The sequence below is a fragment of the Natator depressus genome, chromosome 16 (genome assembly GCF_965152275.1).
Source record: "Natator depressus isolate rNatDep1 chromosome 16, rNatDep2.hap1, whole genome shotgun sequence".
Classification (NCBI taxonomy): Eukaryota; Metazoa; Chordata; order Testudines; family Cheloniidae; genus Natator; species Natator depressus.
Genome location: NC_134249.1, coordinates 15,758,931 through 15,778,443, shown reverse-complemented (window position 1 = coordinate 15,778,443; position 19,513 = coordinate 15,758,931). Strand labels below are relative to the sequence as shown.

Below are 19,513 nucleotides of genomic sequence, written 5' to 3'. Positions count from 1 at the left end.
TGCCAGCCGAGGGTGACTCACAGCTAGTTAACAAAGTGGGTCCGGGGCTGCTTTCTCCAAATGAGGCGGCAAATCAAAGGAGTGCGTTAAGGACCCTAATCAGAGCCAGCTCACTGCTCCCATTGTGGCTGCTCAGACAGGCCCAATCAGTCAGCTGTCTGCTCTCCATCTCCACCCAGCTTCCCAATGGGATCCCAGCCTCTGGAATGTGCAGCAATAAACCCACTGAGCCCGCGTGGCTGGGGGGGGGGACGGGGGACGACGGGGACTTGGTCATTAACGCTGCAGCTTATTTAAAGGAGTCAAAGCCCAGCAGCCTGGCTCATCCCCGTCTCCGGTGCAGCTCTGCGTAGACTGGCTGCCCAAGCAGAAGGAGCAAGGTAAGCAGGGCTCTGCCACGGGGAGAACTGACTTGCTCCATGAGATGCTCTTCCCCTGTCCTAGGCCCCGGGGCCCGGAGCAGCCTCCGCTCTCACGGGAGTCAGTGAGGGAGCTGCAGGCTCTCAGGAACAGGCCGGATGGGCCACATCTGTGGCCCTGTGCTGGGTAAGGAGCAGAGCGCTCCAGGTACCCGCTAACCACAGCTCCTCGCGGCCCTCGGCCGAGGGGCTATCAGGCCGGCTGTGGAGTCCCTAAAAGGGGGGAAGGTGGTTCCCAAGCCAGTCCAGCCTTTACATCAACACCTGGCAGCCTGGCGAGCTCCTTTGCAAGTGGCTGACAAGGGCCAGAGCCCAGGACGCGAATGAGGAGCAGAGTCCTCCGTGGGAAAGCGAGGCCCCCCAGAGCCCTCCTCCGCCTGTCTCCCCCCAGCAGCTCCCAGGCACAGTTGTCTCCCGGTCCTCGTGCTTTGATTTTAAGCATTCTGAAGTTGCCACATCCAGCGAGGAGCGGGCGTGGCCTCTTGCTGCCGAACGGGTTTGCCACAGCCCCGGTGCAGCTTGGACAGCCATGGCTGTCCCTCACCCCCCGACAGTCCTGGGGGTAGCAGCACAGAGACAGACGTGGGAGTTCAGCCTCCAGGCTCCTGTGGCACAGACACCCACCCGTAAAGGAGATGGGCCACCCGCCCATGCGACACAGGGCCCTAGACAGCCGCAGCTTCCTCGCCTGGCTCTGGGTGCAGGGACTTTAACGGAAAGGATTTCCTGGGAAAACATCTTCTCCCTTAGGCCAACCCTCCCCACCGTCCTTTACAGAGAGGGAAACTGAGGCATAGAGCCATCGTGCGACTTGCCCAAAGTCACAGTGTGGTAGTTCTAAGAATGCAACCTCAGTCTCCTGCTCTCTCTGGTACGGCACAGTTCCCTGCTTTGATCACTAGACCACGCTGCCGCCATATCAGCAGGGGGCTTCGGAGCCTCATCAAAAGAGACATCAAGCATCTTTACTGAATGCCATTAGCAGGTGGCCATTAGCCGTTGGTGCCATTAGCCAATTGGTGCCATTAGCTTTGCTGCGTAGTAGAAAGCGGAGGATTGTTCAGGTGAGTGCACTGAAGGTTTCCTTGCAGTGCCCCTGGGAGAAGCCTACAACTTGAGAACCCATCATTATAATGAAAGGGTCCTGGCCTACGGTCCGTCAACCCTCGCCCAGGCAGAGCTGTGCTCTTCCCATGTTGCAAACCAGGCGAGTGCAGCAGGATTTGAACGTATAGCGCACAGGGTACGTCTACCCTGCAGCCGGGTGCGAGTCTCATGGGAACACAGACCCACCCCAGCAGGGCTTGAGCGAGGGGGCTCAGTGTGGGTACTGCAGCTCGGGCTCTGCTCCATCCCCCTGGGTTGGGAGGCTCGCTCTCAGTGGCAGCATAGTCAATACCCAGAGACCCCCAAGCACCTAGAGAGAATGCGAGTGTAGCAGAGACGGGCACCAGGCCAGTGGGGCAATCAGCTCACACATCCGACCCCAGATCCCATTGAGCGGGGCTTGGCGAGGAACTTCCAGCACGAGCCATTCGATGCTGGGGAAGATTTCAAATCGGCCCCTTGGGACTGCCAGGCCAGATCCTGCTCTGCTGGGTGCCACAATAGACAGGCAGGCGGCTCGGCTCAGCTGCTTTGCAGAACCTTCCCGCTGGACTCTTGGGTGCGGCTTCTCTCTCACCCTGAGCAGGGAGTGGTTGGCTGGGGGGTTCTTCTGCACTGGGAGCCTCATTAAGCGGTGGCTGCTTTTAGAGGAGGTGCTGACATTTGGGAAGAGGTCCACTTACAGATACATGCCTCCATTGTTCTTTTCCATTCCCACCACCCAGATGAAGGCTCCCTACTCCTTCTTCTGTCTCCTCCTCTTGAGCTTGGGAGCCTGTGTCCCTCCTGACGACAGAAAGGAGACGGGAGAGCCAGGGGACGGGATCCGGTTTGAGACAAGCTGGCAGGGACCGGCAGACGACGCCTCTCAGAACGGCCTGTGGAGGGAAGTGCTGCGGTGGAGGAGATTCGAAGACCTCCGTTCCCTGTTCAGTGCGGCCAAGGAGCTCCAGGGCTTTGGCAAGGAGAGGGCCGGCTTCAGGTTCAGGTTCGGGAGGCAGGAAAGCCGGGAAGAGGAAGGCGAAGGGGTCGGTTTCCTGCGGGGGGACGGTGAGAAGCGCAGCAGCACCCTGGGGAACCTGGCGGAGGAGCTCAATGGCTACAACAGGAAGAAAGGGGGATTCAGCTTCCGCTTTGGCAGAAGATGAAGGACTGGACTTGACTGAGTCACCCCGGGGCGTCATACCCTTTACTCTGCCCTTCCCAACTCCTGCTATCTCCAGCCAAAGAAGTGCTCCGGGTCCCATCCTCTTCTACCCTGCCTGCTAGTTTCCCTTGGAGAAGAGGGCTCAGGGAGGTTGCTATTTTTGGGTACCACACACTCTCCATCACTTTCAACTCTGTCCCACATATCACATCCCCACCTCACTGTCCATGTCCCTGCTAGGCCAGGCCCCCGATCGGGGACTCGGGGGGTGGGTGTTAAAACCCCGGCACCTTGTGCTGCCTTTGCTGGAGCTCACTATAAGTGACCGGAGGCCGAGCAGCGTTCATGCTGCCCCGATTGTTCTGAGCAGTCGCCCGCTCCACTCTCAGGGCATTGAGCGGGGTGCGCTGCTATGAATAAGAATCGGCAGACCCAGCACTGCCGTGCTGGTAAGTTAAAGTAGAGAGACTGAATGATTATAGGGGGATAATCAAAGTGTTGACAGGCTCCATAGGGACTGCCTGGAGCTGACATCTGGAATACGGCTGTGAATGAGGAATAGGTCCCACTGGGCACGGTGTACAGTTCTAAAAGCTCCTGCTCTCTCTCATTAACACAAACTCCCTCCGGCAGCAAATGCTGTTCAGTGTCACGATGCCATTTACAACAGGATTGCTCCTGCGTGCAAACCAGGACCAGGCAAAATGGCCCAATAAACTGTCATCCTTCAAAATCCCAAAGAGCGAGTATGCCAGTCCAGCCATCGGATAGGGGCCAGGCTAGATCCTGAAGCATCGCTGTCTCCCAGATCCGACTCGGACAGCTTTTGTTAACCGCTGTCATACTGACGCGGGACCGGCCGACCGACAATAGCGTTGCAGAGCAAGCCCAGATCTTTGCCTTGCTGCTGAATTGTGCCCGCTTTAGCCACGTGGGCCTTGCCTCCACGCCCATGTTGGTTAAACAGTCCCAGTGCTAGCGAAGTGTGGGGAGTGCCAAGTGCAGCTTGGTTGCTGACATTTTAAGCACAGCGTCATCTACCCCCGGGACACTGTGGTGGAGACGCCAGTGGCTGGTGCCCACTAACACTGCTGCCAACTCTCCCACTAGTGAAGCTTCACCACTGGGAGGGCTTAGCAGAAAAAGTACAGAGCCGGCAAGGCCCTGCAGACTGAGCCTGATTCTCAGCGCTGGCCTCTCTTTTTTGCAGATGCTGTTTTGTAACTAACTGCATCCTACTGGGCATGCTTTTCCGTGCCCTCCATCAATGGCAGGCACAAATATGAATAATTAGAGGTCCGATTACCTGGAGGTGATAAGGGGCTAATGGCTACTAATATTTCACCGCGGGCACACAGAGTAGTGGCAATTATTTGCAGGTGCTGAGCTGCACTCTCGAAAGCAGAGAGCACGTCAAGACTTGGCTGAAAAGCCAGGCTCCAAAAGGGGCACTGTAATGCACATTGTGCAGGCAGCCCTCTCAAAACCAGCGCCTCCCTCAGAGGCCAGCACAAATTACCCTCTTAGTGACTCGAACTATACTCGAAATGGCGTGCGAATGCTTCCAGTGGGTTACCCGAGACCTGGGTATGGTGCAGATTTCTCTGGATAGACAAGTGGACCCGATTCCGGTTTCAATTACACTGATGTAAAACTGTATTTGCAAGGGAGCTATTCTGTATTTACAGTGATGTGAGAGCAGAATCCCCCCCCCGCCCGGTACAACATGCACATTACCCACACCCAGGTCACCCGAAGGATTAACTTGACTGGCTGTCTGGAAGGCGGCTGCTATTTGAAGGGGAGAGGCGAGGCAGGGCATTTTTCCTTCCCTCACCTTCCAGCGCTGTAGCTGAGCGCTCACTGCAAGCAGCATTCAAAATATAAAGGGGCCCAAGCAGCACTCAGCATGTCCAAGCCAAAACGGACTCAACCGGGGGAAAGGAGTCAGATACATTTCAAAATGCACTTTTGGTCCTTCTCTAATCCCATCCCACGAAAGGCCCCGAGTTCAGAGAACACACGTGCACCAGTCTGATTGAACAGCAGAGCTGGGGAGTGGTTATTGATGTTACTATGGCAACCCCTCTCTCTTTTTCCCTTTGTGAATGTTCAAATCCTCAGTAAATATCCACTCGTCAATTTTACGCAGAGCTGCCAGGAGGACAGCTGCGTTTTTACACACAGCTCAGCGAGAGTCGGGAGCATTAAATATTTCACCCTGAGAACCTTGCGTTTTGTTAGGGAAAACCCATTGCTCTGCAGCGGTGACACTTGGCAGGGAAGAGCAGTTTTGCCCACTTTGGGAGAGGAAGTGAAGTCTAGTGATTAGAGCAGGGGGCTGGGAAGCCAGGACTCCGGGGGTTCTATTCCCAGCTCTGGGAGGGAAGCAGGGTCTAGTGGCTTGAACGGGGGACTGTATGCAAATGTTTGTACAAGATTATTATAAAGGGACAAAACTATCTGCCATTAGGGCAACTTCTTACAAGCTAGAGACTTTAATTTTGCTTACCTGGCGACTGGAGCAGACCTAGGTGTGTCCGAGCTTGGTTTCAGACAGCTTTATCCTGCGGGGGAAACAGCTGCATTGTCATCTTCAGCAGGAAGGAAAGAGCCACCTGCAGGGCTGTGATGTGCCACAGGCTGGCCAGAATCTGCTGGGTAAGCAGTGCTTCCTTGGAGGGGAGATAGGCAAGTCTTTCGCTGGCTTGGGTTCCAAGGGATGCTCTGAGCAGGTCATTCTTGCTTCAGGTTAGTTTTCACTAGATACTGATAGAGGGGCCAGCTGGGGGGGGGGGGGGGGAGTGTGTGGTGGGGGCGGGAGGCAGTGGAATGGAAAATAACTCCTTGAAGCACGGTTTTGTATTTGCTCGGAACATGTTATTCCTCTCCCCACGACCAATCCCCAGGACGGTGGAAGGGCCCAGCTCCACTGCCCCTTATCCTGAAAGGCCACTCCACTTTGGGCTTCAGGTTCTCTTCCCAGTCCTGCTCACTCTGGGGACACCGGCTCCCCCACTTCCTTATGGCGGCTCCTTACCTCTGATGGGAGCGGAGGGCTTTGCTCCCAGTATAGGCCACCAGATGGCGCTAGAGCTCAGGGGCACGCAGCCGGCGTTCTGCCCTCGCAGCTCAGAGTCCGGCCAGCTCTCAGGGCGTTGGGCGATGTGTTGTGCCTCTGACGATTAGGCCAAGGCCCGTGTGCCTTTGGTGGTAGCGAGAGCACCAATGCCAAGCCCCAGCACCAGGGAAGGGACCGTTTCTTTAAAGAATTCCCTTGCCATTTAAAAACTATCGACAATGCAAGAGGGAGGCTAGTTTTCAGCTTTACTGGAGACTTTTCAAGTGTCAGAAGCTTGCTCTGAGTGGGGACTGGCCAACCTCATGCCGTGGGAAGACTTTTCAAGGGGAAGAGTGCAGCCCAGCAGAGCTCTGCTGTGAATCCCAGCTTTCCATCAGGGCCAGGGCATCCTGGCTGTCCAGTCTCCAGACTAACCTTGCCCAGGGCCTTTCAAATTCATCTCAGACCGTGCTCCCCTTCTTGATCGTTCGCTTTCCTGGTGGCCAGCCTCTCTTCTGCAAATAGCCAGACATCAGACCTTGTCAACACTGGTTTACACACACTGCTTACTCACAGACTTCCTGCACCAAGTCCCTTTTACACCGCTGAGAGACCCAGCGACAGTCCTTCTCCCCCACCTCCCCCGCAGGGTTTGTTCTTGCCGGGTAAGCTGGCCAACTTGTTTTAACTTTATCTTGAGCGGAGCTGCAGCCTTGCGAAGTCCAAGGTGGTGGCAGAGTTTGGGATCCCAGATGGGTCCATCCGCACAGGAAGCCCCAACAGCGTTTCAGTCATGTGGTGGGGGGAAGGGCAAAGCTACCATGTTATAACATTCTCTCAGCGTTGTCTCTTTGCACTGAGAACTGTGTTATTAAAAGCTGTCCTGAGTGGTGCACTAGCTGGGGTGGCCAGCCTCTCAGAAAAGCTTCCCCCGGGACTAGAACCCCTGCTGGAAAGGTAATAATAGACAGAGGCTCAGGAACATTTATTGATCAGCGGAGAATTCACGCCAAACAATGGGGGATACTGCCAGAGAAGCATTGGCAGCACAAGTCCATAGCAAGATTTCCCTGAAGCTGGCAACATTTTCCCCCATTGGGAGAGGTGCTTGTCTAGCAGCATCTCTGCAGGATAGGAGGCTTCGTGTGGGTAGAGGGGACTCTCATTTATTTTTTGTCAATGAACATTGACCATATTTTGAATCTTGTGACAAGTGATTTCCTCAGCAAAGCTGCCGTTAAAAGGGCACGATGCATTTGAGGAAAACCTGACAGGGAGCATTACCATTTCAAATGAAACAAAAGTATTTTCTCCCCTGAGCATTCACTCACTTTCAGGTTCAGTAACCCAGAAAATTGGAGCAATCAACCTGTTAAATGCATCAATCTGTTAAATCAATTCCCACCGTATCTGGCTACATTTAGGGCTTGTCTACACTTAAAATGCTATGGCAGCACAGCTGTAGCGCTTCAGTGTAGACACTCCCTACGCCGACAGGAGGGATTTTCCCATCAGGGTAGGTAAACCACCTCCCCAAGAGGCAGTAACTTGGCCAACAGGAGCATTCTTCCCTCGACCTAGACAGTGCTCAGGGGTGTGGATTTTTCACACCCGAGTGATGCAGTTATACTGACCCAATTTTCTAGTGCAGACCAGGCCTGAGTGTTTTACCTCCTTTTCCCCCTTCTAATCCTGTATTTCCTGATGCTTTTCCCACCCAGTCAACTGACCTCCCCTCTCCCAAAGATTATGGTCCACATTAGGGGAGAGAAGGATTTTCAGGAATGATTTCATTTGGCTTGTAGCCCCACCACCTCTTTCTTGCTCTACAATCCTTCCTTCCCCAATCCAAAGCCAGCGCAGCATCTACCCGCAGCGGGCAGCTATTAACTGTATCCATGTCGTTCTGTTGAGATGTAAATCTAAAACATTCTAGGTGTGGATCTCTCCAAGGGCCATTGTCATAAAATAATTGTGAACTTCCTGTACTTTCGTGTGCATTTTTTGTTGGATGAAACCAGTCTAGTAAAAATTAATCCAGGACTTGCTAAGAGTGGCACCAATTTTGCCACTAATAAAATTTATACTTACCTATTGCACATCCCTGCTTTTATTTTTTTTAAACAACCTTCTGTTAATTAAGTAATGGTTCAATCTCACCTGCATATCAGCGACTGCAACTGGACAAATGTTCTGATGAACCCCTATGCCCCATATAAAGGTTTCCGCTCCCTTTATCATGCATGCTAAATCTTTCGGGAGGTCAGGATTCTGGTCCTTTGCTGAGCTCTGTTACTGACCTGTTACGTGAGTTTGGGCAAGTCACTTCACCTCTCTTTGCCTTCTCACCCTTGACCTGGTCTGCCTCGAGTATAAGCTAGCTGGGGCAGGGACTATCTCTGTGTCTGCATGTCGCCTAGTACAATGGGTATAAGGATATGACAAATCTGAGATTTGCTGACTGGTCAAGAAAGAATCCTCTGGACTGTTCCATCAGCAGTGGTTAAGCTCAGGGGGCAGCACACAATGGTCAACAGAGGTCTTAGCTCATCCATCACTCCACAACCAAAGCCTTTTAGGAGCTTGGGAATTTCTGCCAATTTCACGCTAAGAATCCGAGAGCCAGGAGGGAGAATCCTGGCAGCAGCTCTCTCTGGAGCAGTACCCTTCCCAATTTTCAGAGAGAAACTGTGGCACAGACAAGGTGTCAGTGAGTCCGTGTTAAAACTGGGATTAGGAGGCAGAAGATCCTGGTTTCCAATTTTGGGGTCAGGCCACAAAGCCCTGCCTGCCTCACAGCAAGCACATACCTTGGAACCAACTATGGATTAGCCAGACATTGTTTTAGAAGAATGGAGAGAGACGCCCCTCCACATCAAAGGGGAAGAGAGAACAGAGACTAGATCTTGAATGCAAAACACATGGCAGAAGAAGAAAAGTCTAGGCTCAAGTCCTGCTCTCACTGAAGTCAGTGACAAAACCCTGACTTCAAAAAGGGACCACATTCAGATCTTTATTCTGTACATTTTTTTTCCCCCTGTATGATTTTCAGAGCTAGTTCTAAAGACTCTGGTAACTCGCTGCCCTCTGGTTCTGATCAGCATGGTGAGCAGAAAGGCCTTTGTGAAATATTTCGTCCAGAAAGGGGGCCTCATTTCAGCAGCAGAGTCGTGGACGCTTGCACCAGACAGAGGTCATCTAAGCTGAAGCAGCCTTGTCAGTAGACCAATGCACTCCTGGTTTTCTTTGACACAGTTTATTTTTAAATATACTATGCAAGAGAGCGCAGAATAAAAAATACCCCCCCCCCCAAATAAAAAACGGAGAGAGAGCCATGTACAGAAACAATCTGTATTGGACCAAAATAAAGGGGAAACAGCCCCTTTGGTATTACAGAAATGAAGGACAGAGCTATTTACACATTGTAAAAAAGACATGTCTACAGAAGTGTGTAATACTGAGATACAAATGTATAATATAGTGGCACAATAGGTTATCGACAAAGTTAAAACAGTACCTCAGAAAAGAGATAGTCCAAGGGGTGGTTTTTTTGTGGGGTGTTTTTGTTTGTTTTGCTTGTGGGTTTTTTGTTGCATGTATGTTTGTATTTTGTAAAGGCAGCCTGCGGTGTTTTGTTTTTTATTTGACTGTCACATGTTACACCAAGGTGATCTGTGAGGGCGAGAATGGTGTGAGCATAGAAAAGATCAGAAACCACCTACAAAACAAACAGTTCGTAAGAGGAAAAATAAAATATCATCGAAAGCAATTAGTCTTTAAGATACACATGGTGGGGTTTCACAGGAGATACTGGGGGAATGAGGTGGGGAGATTGCTTTCTTCTCTTGTCCCGAGTGAAAGGAGTTAAATTGCACTGTTAATTATTTTAAAGTCTTGTCCTTTCAAGAACACAGGGAGTCACAGTTAGTCCCCAAACCCGCTGGATTAACTGGGAGGGTCAAAGTGAACTGGGAAAGGCTGCCAAGGAATCACAGGTTCCGAAGTTTGTGGCATCCTTCGACAGTCTCCTTGAGAGGTGCACCCCAGGCAAAAGGGGTCCGCAGGCTTCTCTGATCCCTGCTTAATCCTGGACAGAACCACCCGATCATTAGGGTGATCAAGGTTTCCACTGGAATTAAATAAACTACTTCAAAACCCTATGTATAGATTTTAAACTCTTCAGTGGGATTTTGTACAGACGCTGAAAGGAAGGGCTCGCCACCGAGCTGCTTTCCTCTTCCAACCAGGGCTGTATGAGAGAGCAGCGTCCAGGTCTGATGTAGCCCTTATCTGAGCTCATTACTCCCATGTAGCTCACCTAATTTGACGTGGCTGGAAATTTAACTAGACAAAGAACAGCTCTGCTGATGCATCAGCTCATGCCCATTTGGGATGCACAAACTCAACTAAAACCACGGCTGGAGGCACAGTGGTATCTTTAAATTCATCCTAATCCACCTCCCCCTGTTGCCACCCTTCTCTCCCTCACTCAGCGACGCAGTCAGCTCATTGCTCTCACAAAGGATTTGCCACTCCCCCAAGCTTGAGCCTGGCTTGTGTTTTGCATCTGCAAAGCATGGATGTGCTCTTCCTCAAAAACATCACTCCTTTATCGTTACCAAAAGAGATCCACAAACGGACTCCTGTACCACTGCAGTCAGAGGGACCATCCGTGCCATTCCAAACCCACAGTGATTCGTCGGGGGCTCTCGGACATGAGGAAACATGGATTCCTTGACCAGCAGCTAAGGGTCACCGACAGAACCACAGGGAGGATTTTCGTAAACGTATTTCGTAGCGTTCTGTTTCACGACAAAGTTTCATTAATAACTCCCCCGCCACCTCCAAATCTGTGGTGTTAGTGTCATGAATGTGTCTGCGGGGGAGGGGACACTGTGACCCCAGGAAAGCAAGGTGTATATTGCTATTCAAACACTCATCCTCATGTACAACAGGGGCCGGGGGAAGGAATCAAATTGCAGTAGGAATTCCTCCAGGAGGAAGGCAGAATGTCAGTGTCCGTCAGTCCGGGTTCCATCTTAAAGCTCTGTCCAAAACAATAAAATATCATAAAAAGGCCTGGTGTGACCTCAGCATTTAGACTTGTAATCCACAAGGCAAGAACTCCACAGACCAGAGGATTTTGAGTATGAGAGAGACAGGGCACCTCGGTGAAAGGGAGGAAAGTGCATCTTGATGAACACCCTACTTTAGGCAGCAGGGTTGTGTTCCACAGTCTGGGCCTTTTGCACATCCCTGTACTGAAGGCCCCTGGGTCCTTTGTCAGTCTACCATTGCGCTTATGCTGTAGTTCTCTCTGCAGTTGGCTTTGGCCTGTTATTTAAAAAAAAAAAAAAAAAAAAAAAAAAGAAGAAGTGTTACCTGGCGTCTGCTACCTCTGAACAATATCGCTGATTTCTTTCACCGAGCTGAGAAGTTTGCTAAAGTCCTGCGTGGCTGCAGGGCCGCTGCTAGCGGTGGCCGGACAGATCTGGAGCTCCCGAAGGTTATTCTCCAGCTTGTTGATGGCCTCACGGAAGGCAAATTTGTTCCTCATCTGCTGGATGGAGTCCACGTAGCTCACACAGAACGTGTAGAGGTTTTTGCCAGCCTCCAAGACGGCGCTGTGGCTCGCCATTTGTTCGGAGTTCTTGTTGATGGCCACGCGCAGGGCCTCAGTGCTTTCCAGTAACACTCCCTTGGTGACGGTGCCACTGGCTATCCTCTCTGGAGGCTGGCGGGTTTTGCGCAAGGAGACTCTGGTGGATATGAGAGGGATGAAGGCTGTTGATGACGGCTGGTCCCCGCTTGGGGCGGGTGGGGCGGATGAGGAAGAGGGGGCTGGGGCCGCTGTGGTCAGCAGCGGCTTTGTGGAGGACTGTGGCTTTGGTACAGAGGGGAGTCCAGGCTTTTTTACACCCTCCCCTACCTGGTTTGGCTTGGTGGCGTCACTGTTTGCAGTGTCTGCAACCTGAGCCACCTGTTTAGATTTAGTACCAGACCCTGCATCTGTTGCTTCATGGCTGGGGCTGTGGGATGATTTTCCAGGCTTCCCAATGGAAGCTGAGGAGAGTGGAGGCGGAGGGGCCGGTTTAAGCTTTGATAACTTCACCTTGTCCTTTCCTGATGACTCGGAAGTCTGTTTGAGCCTCCTCATCCTTGGCTCCTCTGTAGACGCCTTGCTAGCCACCACAACCCCAGCAGAGTTGGGTTTGACAGTAGGACCTTGGTCTGTCATCCCAGTGGTCCCTAAGGCACTGGATTTGATGCCATCATCCTTGTGGGACAGGCTGGAGGAAGGAGCGATTATAGGTTGCCTGCGTACAAGTTTTGGTGTCAGAGAGGGTGGGCTGGAGCCAGGGCTGGACTCTGTGTCTTTGAACACATCGTCAGTTGTCTCTTCACTTTTCTTCAGCAGCCGGGGAGGGGGCGTCACCATCCCTCTGACAGCAAGATCCGTCTTGTTCTCATTCGCCCGCTTCCGAGGCAGGGCTGGCTTTTCGCTCTTGTGCCCTCCAAAGGTGGAGGAATCAAACTGCCGCACTGTGGACTGCAAATCCCTGGGCAGCGTCACGGATCTCCACTCCGTGTCCCTGGCTCCATGGGGCACGCACGATGCTGAGCAGGACCTCAGGAAGCGCTTGCTGGCATTAGAACTACACTCTTCTTCACCGGTTGCCAGCCGGCTGCTCGTCACGGAGCTGGTTTTTTTCCATAGGTGTGGGGATAAAAAGCCAGAGTTCCCAGTGACAGCTCCGTTAGTGACTCCAGCCCCATTGCTCGGGCCCTGGCACTTTGAGGCATCGATGGCATCTGCAGGGGGCACGATGAAGGCTCCATTGCTGGCATCTCTGCTTTCATCCTCACCTCCACCCTTGCGGTCCGAGTGGCCGTCCATCTCCCGGAAGGAGCTGCTGCGTTTCGGAGGGGCAGGGGCAGTCTTCTTCTTCTTCTTGATAAGGGCACTGAAGAGGTTGGTCTTTTTGTCTTTTGGAAGCAACCGCTCATCTTCATTTAAACTGCTCTCCAGGGCAACTCTTTCCTTCCGCGGGAGCAAGGGAGAAACAGCAGGTTCGTGCTCCAGAGGGTCTGCAAGGAACAAAAGATTCTACTGAGCTTTCCTTTGGGATCACATTGCAGCACCTCCTAACACGTGCAGGCTCTGTAAACAGAGGGCCGAGTTCAGACCTGGTGCAAGCAGGCACTGCTCCACTGAAGCCAAGGTCGGATTTGGTCCAGAATCTTTGGACACATGAATTCTTGGGGGTGGGGAGTGTTTATAGGATGCCCTGCCAGAATACCTCACCCTTTGTTTTCTCAAGCAGGCCTCTGACTAAGTCAGTCAGACAGGAATTTACATTTAAAATTCAGACAAACACAAATTAACCCTCCTTATCCCAGAGTTCCTGACATCATATCTGGAGTTTTCTCTAGCCTTGTTGAGGGTAAGCGAACAATAAGGTCAACTTTTTTTTGGTCCCTTTGTTGTTTTCTCCCATGTGACTGAAGGTTCATTTTTTAAAGGCTTGTCTGTATCCACACACTCATCTCTCTGTTTGGTTACTCTAAGGTGTCCATAATCCCCAGCTGATATCATCCTCTGGTGAAGTGTATGGTACAAGCAGAAATCAAGGTTATTCTAGCAGCTGAATATACCTAACCATGTCATTGCGAAGACAGGCAGCCTTGCACAATGGAGGAATCCAGAGATAACAGCCTGCTCCAGTGGAACTGCTCTGGAAGGAGAGTGGGGTGACCCTTTTTCCACTTACATGAGAAATACTTCAAAAATGAATAGTGGCTTATAATACTTTTGTCAGGAGTCCTGAAGGTCCCAATATTTGAACAACAGGGTCTCTCGTTCACAGGTCAGGCATTAGAATAGTGCTCAGACAGCCTAATTCAGAAGAGATGCCTTCAGGGTATTGTATACATTTACAGCTTGAGTAGGCAGCAAGAGGGGAAGATGGAGCAGGGTTAAATAGGGAAAAGAGGATGCTACATAGTCATATACTGGAAAATATTCTGGGGTTTGGATCCTGGTTGAGAGGAACTCTTGAAAAAAAGGGAAATTTCAGGATTGCAAAGTCACACTTTTTTGGACATGTGTATTTAAACCAGTCACATGCACCTGAACACATCTGGAGGGGCATAAGCAAAAAGAGCTTTTAAAAAAATTTGGAAGGGGACACCCATTTCTGAGAGCAGATATGGGTATGTGAACTCCTCTACTCATTTAGGAACCAACATGAAAAATGTTTCTTCTCAACACTGATTTTTCAAGAAAACAATGACTCAGGTCCCTAACATCCCTTCCCAGGGACCAACAACTCAGTGATCAAGACTTAAACTCAAATTTCTCACTGAGTGCTTGCTACTGATGGGAAGTGATGCTCACAGGGCTTGGATATTTGTAAGCAACTGGAAATGGGAAGGGACAAAGGACATTCTATAGGTACCTACTGTGAAGTTGACACAGTAAACACAGCTTCCAGGCTCAGATATGGCACCAAGACACACCTTCTCCAGAAGAACCATCAAGTGTCTGTATTATATAAAAAGCCACCCCAAAGAGGAGTTTCGGTGGTGACCTTCTCTCTCTCCTATGCATGTATGCATATGCACACACACGCCACTTCTCTCAGAGGTGTACTAAAGATCTCCAAGATCCCAAGTCCGCAGAACATACTGCTTACTCCCGATGGGACAGCTGAGCAGGCACATTTAACAGGAGTTGGCAAGAACCAAGAGATCAAATTTTTATTGGGTTTTTTATTTTTTAAACTTTGCATTTTAAAATGCTCTGGATACAGATTAACTGCCTATGCTCAATGTTTTGTCATTGTTTCAACTGCCTCAAAATGGAATCTACACGCTTTGAAAAACTGATTGAAAGGTTGTTTAATTTCATGGTAGATTTTGTAAATACCTCAGTGTTCCTTGCTGAAACTATATTTGATATCTGCCACAAGTAATACGCTTCAGTGTCTCAAAACAGACAAGTCTGGACCGTATATACCAGAGCCCTGATCCTGAGCAGTGATCCAGCCTCTTTAGACCACTCTGGTGATGTAAAGGGGCTGGCAGCCAGGGAGATTCCTCTCTGCTGGGAATTCCCCCAGCACTGGAGCAGCTTCAGGACAGTGCAGCGAGTCCTACCCTATCCCTTTGATAATTCCTGACATAGGGGTGAGGGAGACGGTGTGCTCAGAATATTCTGTGCTATGGCACTGCTCCACTGGGTGCCATGGGCAGCAGCTGTAAGCTGAAACAGCCCTCAGGGCTGCTCTAACTTACAGCAGGGGCTGCACCAGTCCCTGAACCAACTAGGAAATCAGGAGGTAGAGAGACAACACAAAAAGGAGATATCCCCCCTTCCTGAGCTGCATGGCTGCTGCAGCTCAGAATCTGCAAGTAATACTGATTGCTAGCAATCTACAAGAAGTGCTAGGAGCTCCAGGAACAGAGTCCCAAACCCATCGCGAACCTAGAAAGAGAAGTGTCTAATGACAGGACACATCCAGAGAGCAGGTACCTATCCTTAGGCACTTTTCCCATGTTCTCTCTGGGTCTGGGCCTCCATTTTATTTCAGTCTGTCTCACAGGAGGGGAATAATGGCTGTAGCTAGAACATACCACATTCCCCTTGTCCTTTAGGATGCGCCATCTCCATGTTCTCACTGGCATCTTTGCTTTCAGCAGCTCTCCTGGATGATCTCGTTTTGGTCGGTAGTTCTGGAGCCTGCAGGAAGTTACTCACTACGCTTCTCATCCCTTTTTTCCCCAACTCTTTCTCCACCTCTGGAAGGCAAAGAAAAGAATGATCACAAGGAAAGCACGCAGGGGTGGGGGGGTAGAGATAAAAGGCAAAAATACTAAGCTATCTCTGGACAACAGGGGGGAAAAGACAAGCTGACAGCACCCAAGGGAAGGGGGTTCAGCCAGACAGAAGGCCTGCTGGTAACAAAAATCTGCCTGCTCCATCTTTTTTACACTGGGAAGTACAACTTACAAACAAAGCTTCACTGCAAAGCAACTTGGTGGGGATGTTCAGAGAGAGCAAAAAATTACGTTAGAGTGCACTTATGCCATCGCCCCCATTCCCAGAAACAGTGTGATGAATGGTGCAAGTGGACTTACCGTCTGATATGCTGGATTCTTGAAACATGGTTTCAAACGCTTGGTGGACTTCAGCAAACGAGGGCCTATCAGACGGGCTCCACTGCCAGCCTGAAAGAATACTTCTAGTCAGGACTTCTAACAAGCCTTACAAATATTCATTAAGCCTCACACTACCCCTGTGAAACTAGTTCAATATCATCAGCCCCCTTTTACAGGCAGGGAAGCTGAGATTTAGATGTTAGCCACCTGATTTTAAGGACACTGGGCACCCTCAGCTCCCACTGACACCAGTGGGAGCTACGCCTACTCAACACCTCCAAAAAAAATCAACCATAAACTACTAATGGCCAAGGGGACTAAGAAAAGTCGTTCCCAAGACAATTAACAAGGCTCCCTTCCCCATCCTAGACAAACGTGGACATACAATTCTTTATTTAGATTCCCAGGAAAGAGGAGACGAAGAAACTTGAGTTAAACAACACCTTCCCCAAGACCTGGACAATTCCCACTCCTAGTAGAGAAGAAATGCCCCCAAGCCAAGTCTGCGTGTCTTCGGAACATTTACATCTTCCTGGGACAGCAGAGTTTAAGACTGTAACCACGTGCTGCATCTTCAATGGGAAACTAACAAAGGCTCCTTGTGCCACAGTGTTTAACCATACCCTTGTACAGTGCTACTACCTCTTTGCAGAGCTCCATCAGCTTTCACATTTGTCTCTATATGCTTTTAGAAGACTCACATGCTCTCATGAGCTCATAGACTTTCTCAGGACAACCTTCAGGGCGCTCCATGCGGTAGTCTTTCTCCAACAGCTCATACACCTGAGACAGGTCAATTCCAGGGTAAGGGGACATGCCGTACGTTGCGATTTCCCATAGCAGGACGCCAAAGGCTGCAATAGAGAAATCAAAAGGCCTTAGAGTTGTTTTTTAAAAGAAGAAAAGAAAAAAACCCCAATAATCTTGCAAGTTTGTTGTAAGTGGATGCACAAAACAAAAATTCCCGGGCACTTAAACAAGCTCCCTGTTCTAGGTGGCTCAAATTCCACGCTCAGCAGCAGGTCAGAAACTAAAGTAATGTAACGAGCTTTTTCATCAACACAGACAAGTCTCCTGCAATACGACAAGATAGAATTAGACTAATTTTTAATGTATCAGCTGTCTCAAACCTGAATGTCTTGATATCCTTCAAGTCCTATTAAAGGCACAATTAAGAGATGCCATTGTGGATTAATTGAAACTGCTTCTCTGCTACACTGCAGTCTTGCTGTAAATCTGACCGCTCTTCTCATCTCTATTTTCCCTTTTTCTCTTTAGGATTCCCATGTCCAATTGATTCACTGTTTACGGGCTGCCCCCGTTCTAGGAGTATCAAGATATACAGAAGGGAAAGCTGCGGTCCCAACATTGTGATGGAATTCACAGCGATAGCTGCCAACTAGGCAAGAACTATGAGAGACAGTTTGGTTACAAGGAAAGTTTAACAGAAGGCACCACAGCCAAATAAAAATAACTTCTATGATCGGGATGCCCTTTCTGTATTGAACTGTGGTGAGGATGTGAGAGAGCCCCATGGTTAGACAACTAAACTGGGATTCAGAGTACAAAGGACAGACCCCGCACCAGTTCAACAACCTGCACGTAATTAGTTCGGTCATTGTATTCTGTTTTTAGCCTGAAGAGAAGGCAATTATAATCCTGCGTAAGTACAGAAATCACATCATATTACATGATAAACAACCAAGGGCAATTTAAACCAGCCACTTCCATGAGCATTTCTGTTTGAATTCTGTCCTCAGGCAGTGGAATGAAAGTTTGCAAAATCCTGCACCCACAGCAGTTGTAGTGAGTGACTGGGAGAGGGCTCACTTTATTTTGAGTCAGATCCCAAGGACCATGGCCCTAACTCCTACTGATCAGGATTTGGCCCAATATTAATTAAAAATAACCTTGCATGTTTAGAATACCTTTTCTCCCAAAGTGCTTTATCATTTCAATGTACACAGGAGTCACCCCAACCACTGAAGTACAGCAGTATCCTCGATGGATCATGGCAGCTGTTCACAGCAACACCACACACAGGTTTAGGATAGCACAAAGAAAAATCAACACCTTATCCAATAATACAGTACCCAGAGCTTTGCCGCCATCACCAGAACATTCACAGCATCAACAATCCCTTTTCAACATCCTAAGAATAAAACCCCACTCCAAGCAGAACTTTCCATAAGATGAAAAGGGAGAACAGCCAGAAGTCCACTAGACACTTCACTACTGCCAAATTGATTTTTATGTGGAAGGAACTTGGGGTCAAATCTTCAGAAAGTCTTACATGCCACTGAATCCTAAATGTCTATGGTCACTTATACAAATGGGTCTTGGATTCCTAGGTCACTTAGACACTTTTGAAAATTTGCCCCTCAGATACTGTGGTGATCAGCAGCAGTATAAAACCTCGAGATAGACAGACAAAGTGCACTGGGAATTTAGGGAGTTAGAATGGATGGACTTAGGCTATATCATACAGGCTATCTATCCTGTTCTTATTAAAAGTATTCCAGGCTCTTCAAGAGTATCAACATGTCTTCAAGTTCTCTCTCTGCTTCTCATCTCATTCAAAGGATTCTTTTAAAAATGAGCTCAGAGCTAACACTAGGCACATAGAGATCATGTTTAAACATCTCAGACTCTCACCCTCATCCTAAAAGTAGTTTACAGAGCCAGTAACCTTCAACAACATAATGCCCCAAAGTACCATGCTATGGCATTGATTCAGAGCTGGCTAGGGCACCTATCCTGCAAACATGCATCTGCTTAATTTTTACATGTGAGGACTACTCTCTCATGTGTGAAGTTACGTGTCTATTTAACTATCTGCAGGATTGCAACCTCAGAAGAAGTCCTGACCGACTGAAAGTGTGCAGCTCCTGGGTTTTCCTTTTAGGTCTCCCATTCAAACACTGAACCAGCCCACACATGATTAGCTGTGACAAGGTCACAGACCAAAGTGGTTCAGCCACCAATCATTCTCTCTCTCTTGAAGAAACAGTTTTTAATGTCTTGATTTTATAGCCAGGAAAGAAAAAGGCTGTCGTCTCATGTGCATGTAAGTATATTCTTACCCCAGACATCAGACTTAATGGAGAATTTGTTGTAAGCCAGACTTTCTGGAGCAGTCCACTTGATTGGGAATTTGGCTCCAGCATGGGCAGTGTATGTATCACCTGTCATCAGCCTGCTTAGACCAAAATCTGCCACCTTCACCAAGTGGTTCTCCCCTACAAGGCAGTTTCTGGCAGCAAGATCCCTAAGAAAGCAGACAAGAAAAAATAGGCCATGAAAAGTCTTCACAATATCACACTTTTAGCAGCAGAGAGGACTTGGCTTATTATTGAAGAAATCCAGGACTTTGTATGCATTTTTCTGTATTAAGGATGTAGAAAGGGGGAGATTATTTGTTCTCTCCACTTGATAAGGTTGTCATCAAAACTTTTTTTTTAAAATTAGATTACAACCTTTTAGAAAAATTAAAAGCTGACACTGTCAGGATAAAAATAATTTAAAAATAAAGACCAGTGTGTCAGTGCTCATTTTATAATTTATCTTAGATTACTGAAACAAAGGATGTTTAAGATCCTCACCAGTTTTCCTGTTTAT

The 19,513-nt window shown here is 49.3% G+C and overlaps 2 protein-coding genes across 4 annotated transcripts in view; one reads left to right on the top strand and one right to left on the bottom strand.

The window, feature by feature from the left end:
- The first annotated feature begins 319 nt into the window (after positions 1 to 319).
- Positions 320 to 17,329, top strand: QRFP (pyroglutamylated RFamide peptide). Of its 2 annotated transcripts, XM_074974022.1 has the most exons (3): positions 320 to 380; positions 2,252 to 5,424; positions 17,174 to 17,329. In XM_074974022.1, exon 2 carries the CDS (start codon positions 2,252 to 2,254, stop codon positions 2,672 to 2,674), a length of 423 nt encoding a protein of 140 aa, XP_074830123.1. In that variant the 5' UTR covers positions 320 to 380; the 3' UTR covers positions 2,675 to 5,424; positions 17,174 to 17,329. The 2 variants fall into 2 exon arrangements, with proteins under 2 accessions (XP_074830123.1, XP_074830122.1); XM_074974021.1 differs by lacking the exon at positions 320 to 380 and having other exon boundaries at positions 2,216 to 5,424.
- Positions 11,058 to 19,513, bottom strand: part of ABL1 (ABL proto-oncogene 1, non-receptor tyrosine kinase) — a 114,994-nt gene continuing 106,538 nt past the window's right edge. For both annotated transcript variants that reach the window (XM_074974019.1, XM_074974020.1), the window contains exons 7-11: positions 18,979 to 19,163; positions 16,597 to 16,749; positions 15,875 to 15,964; positions 15,371 to 15,535; positions 11,058 to 12,823 (exon numbers count right to left, since the gene is read on the bottom strand). In XM_074974019.1, the coding sequence (XP_074830120.1) occupies positions 11,127 to 12,823; positions 15,371 to 15,535; positions 15,875 to 15,964; positions 16,597 to 16,749; positions 18,979 to 19,163 (2,290 nt within the window). In that variant the 3' untranslated portion in view covers positions 11,058 to 11,126. The remainder of the gene's footprint in view (positions 12,824 to 15,370; positions 15,536 to 15,874; positions 15,965 to 16,596; positions 16,750 to 18,978; positions 19,164 to 19,513) is intronic.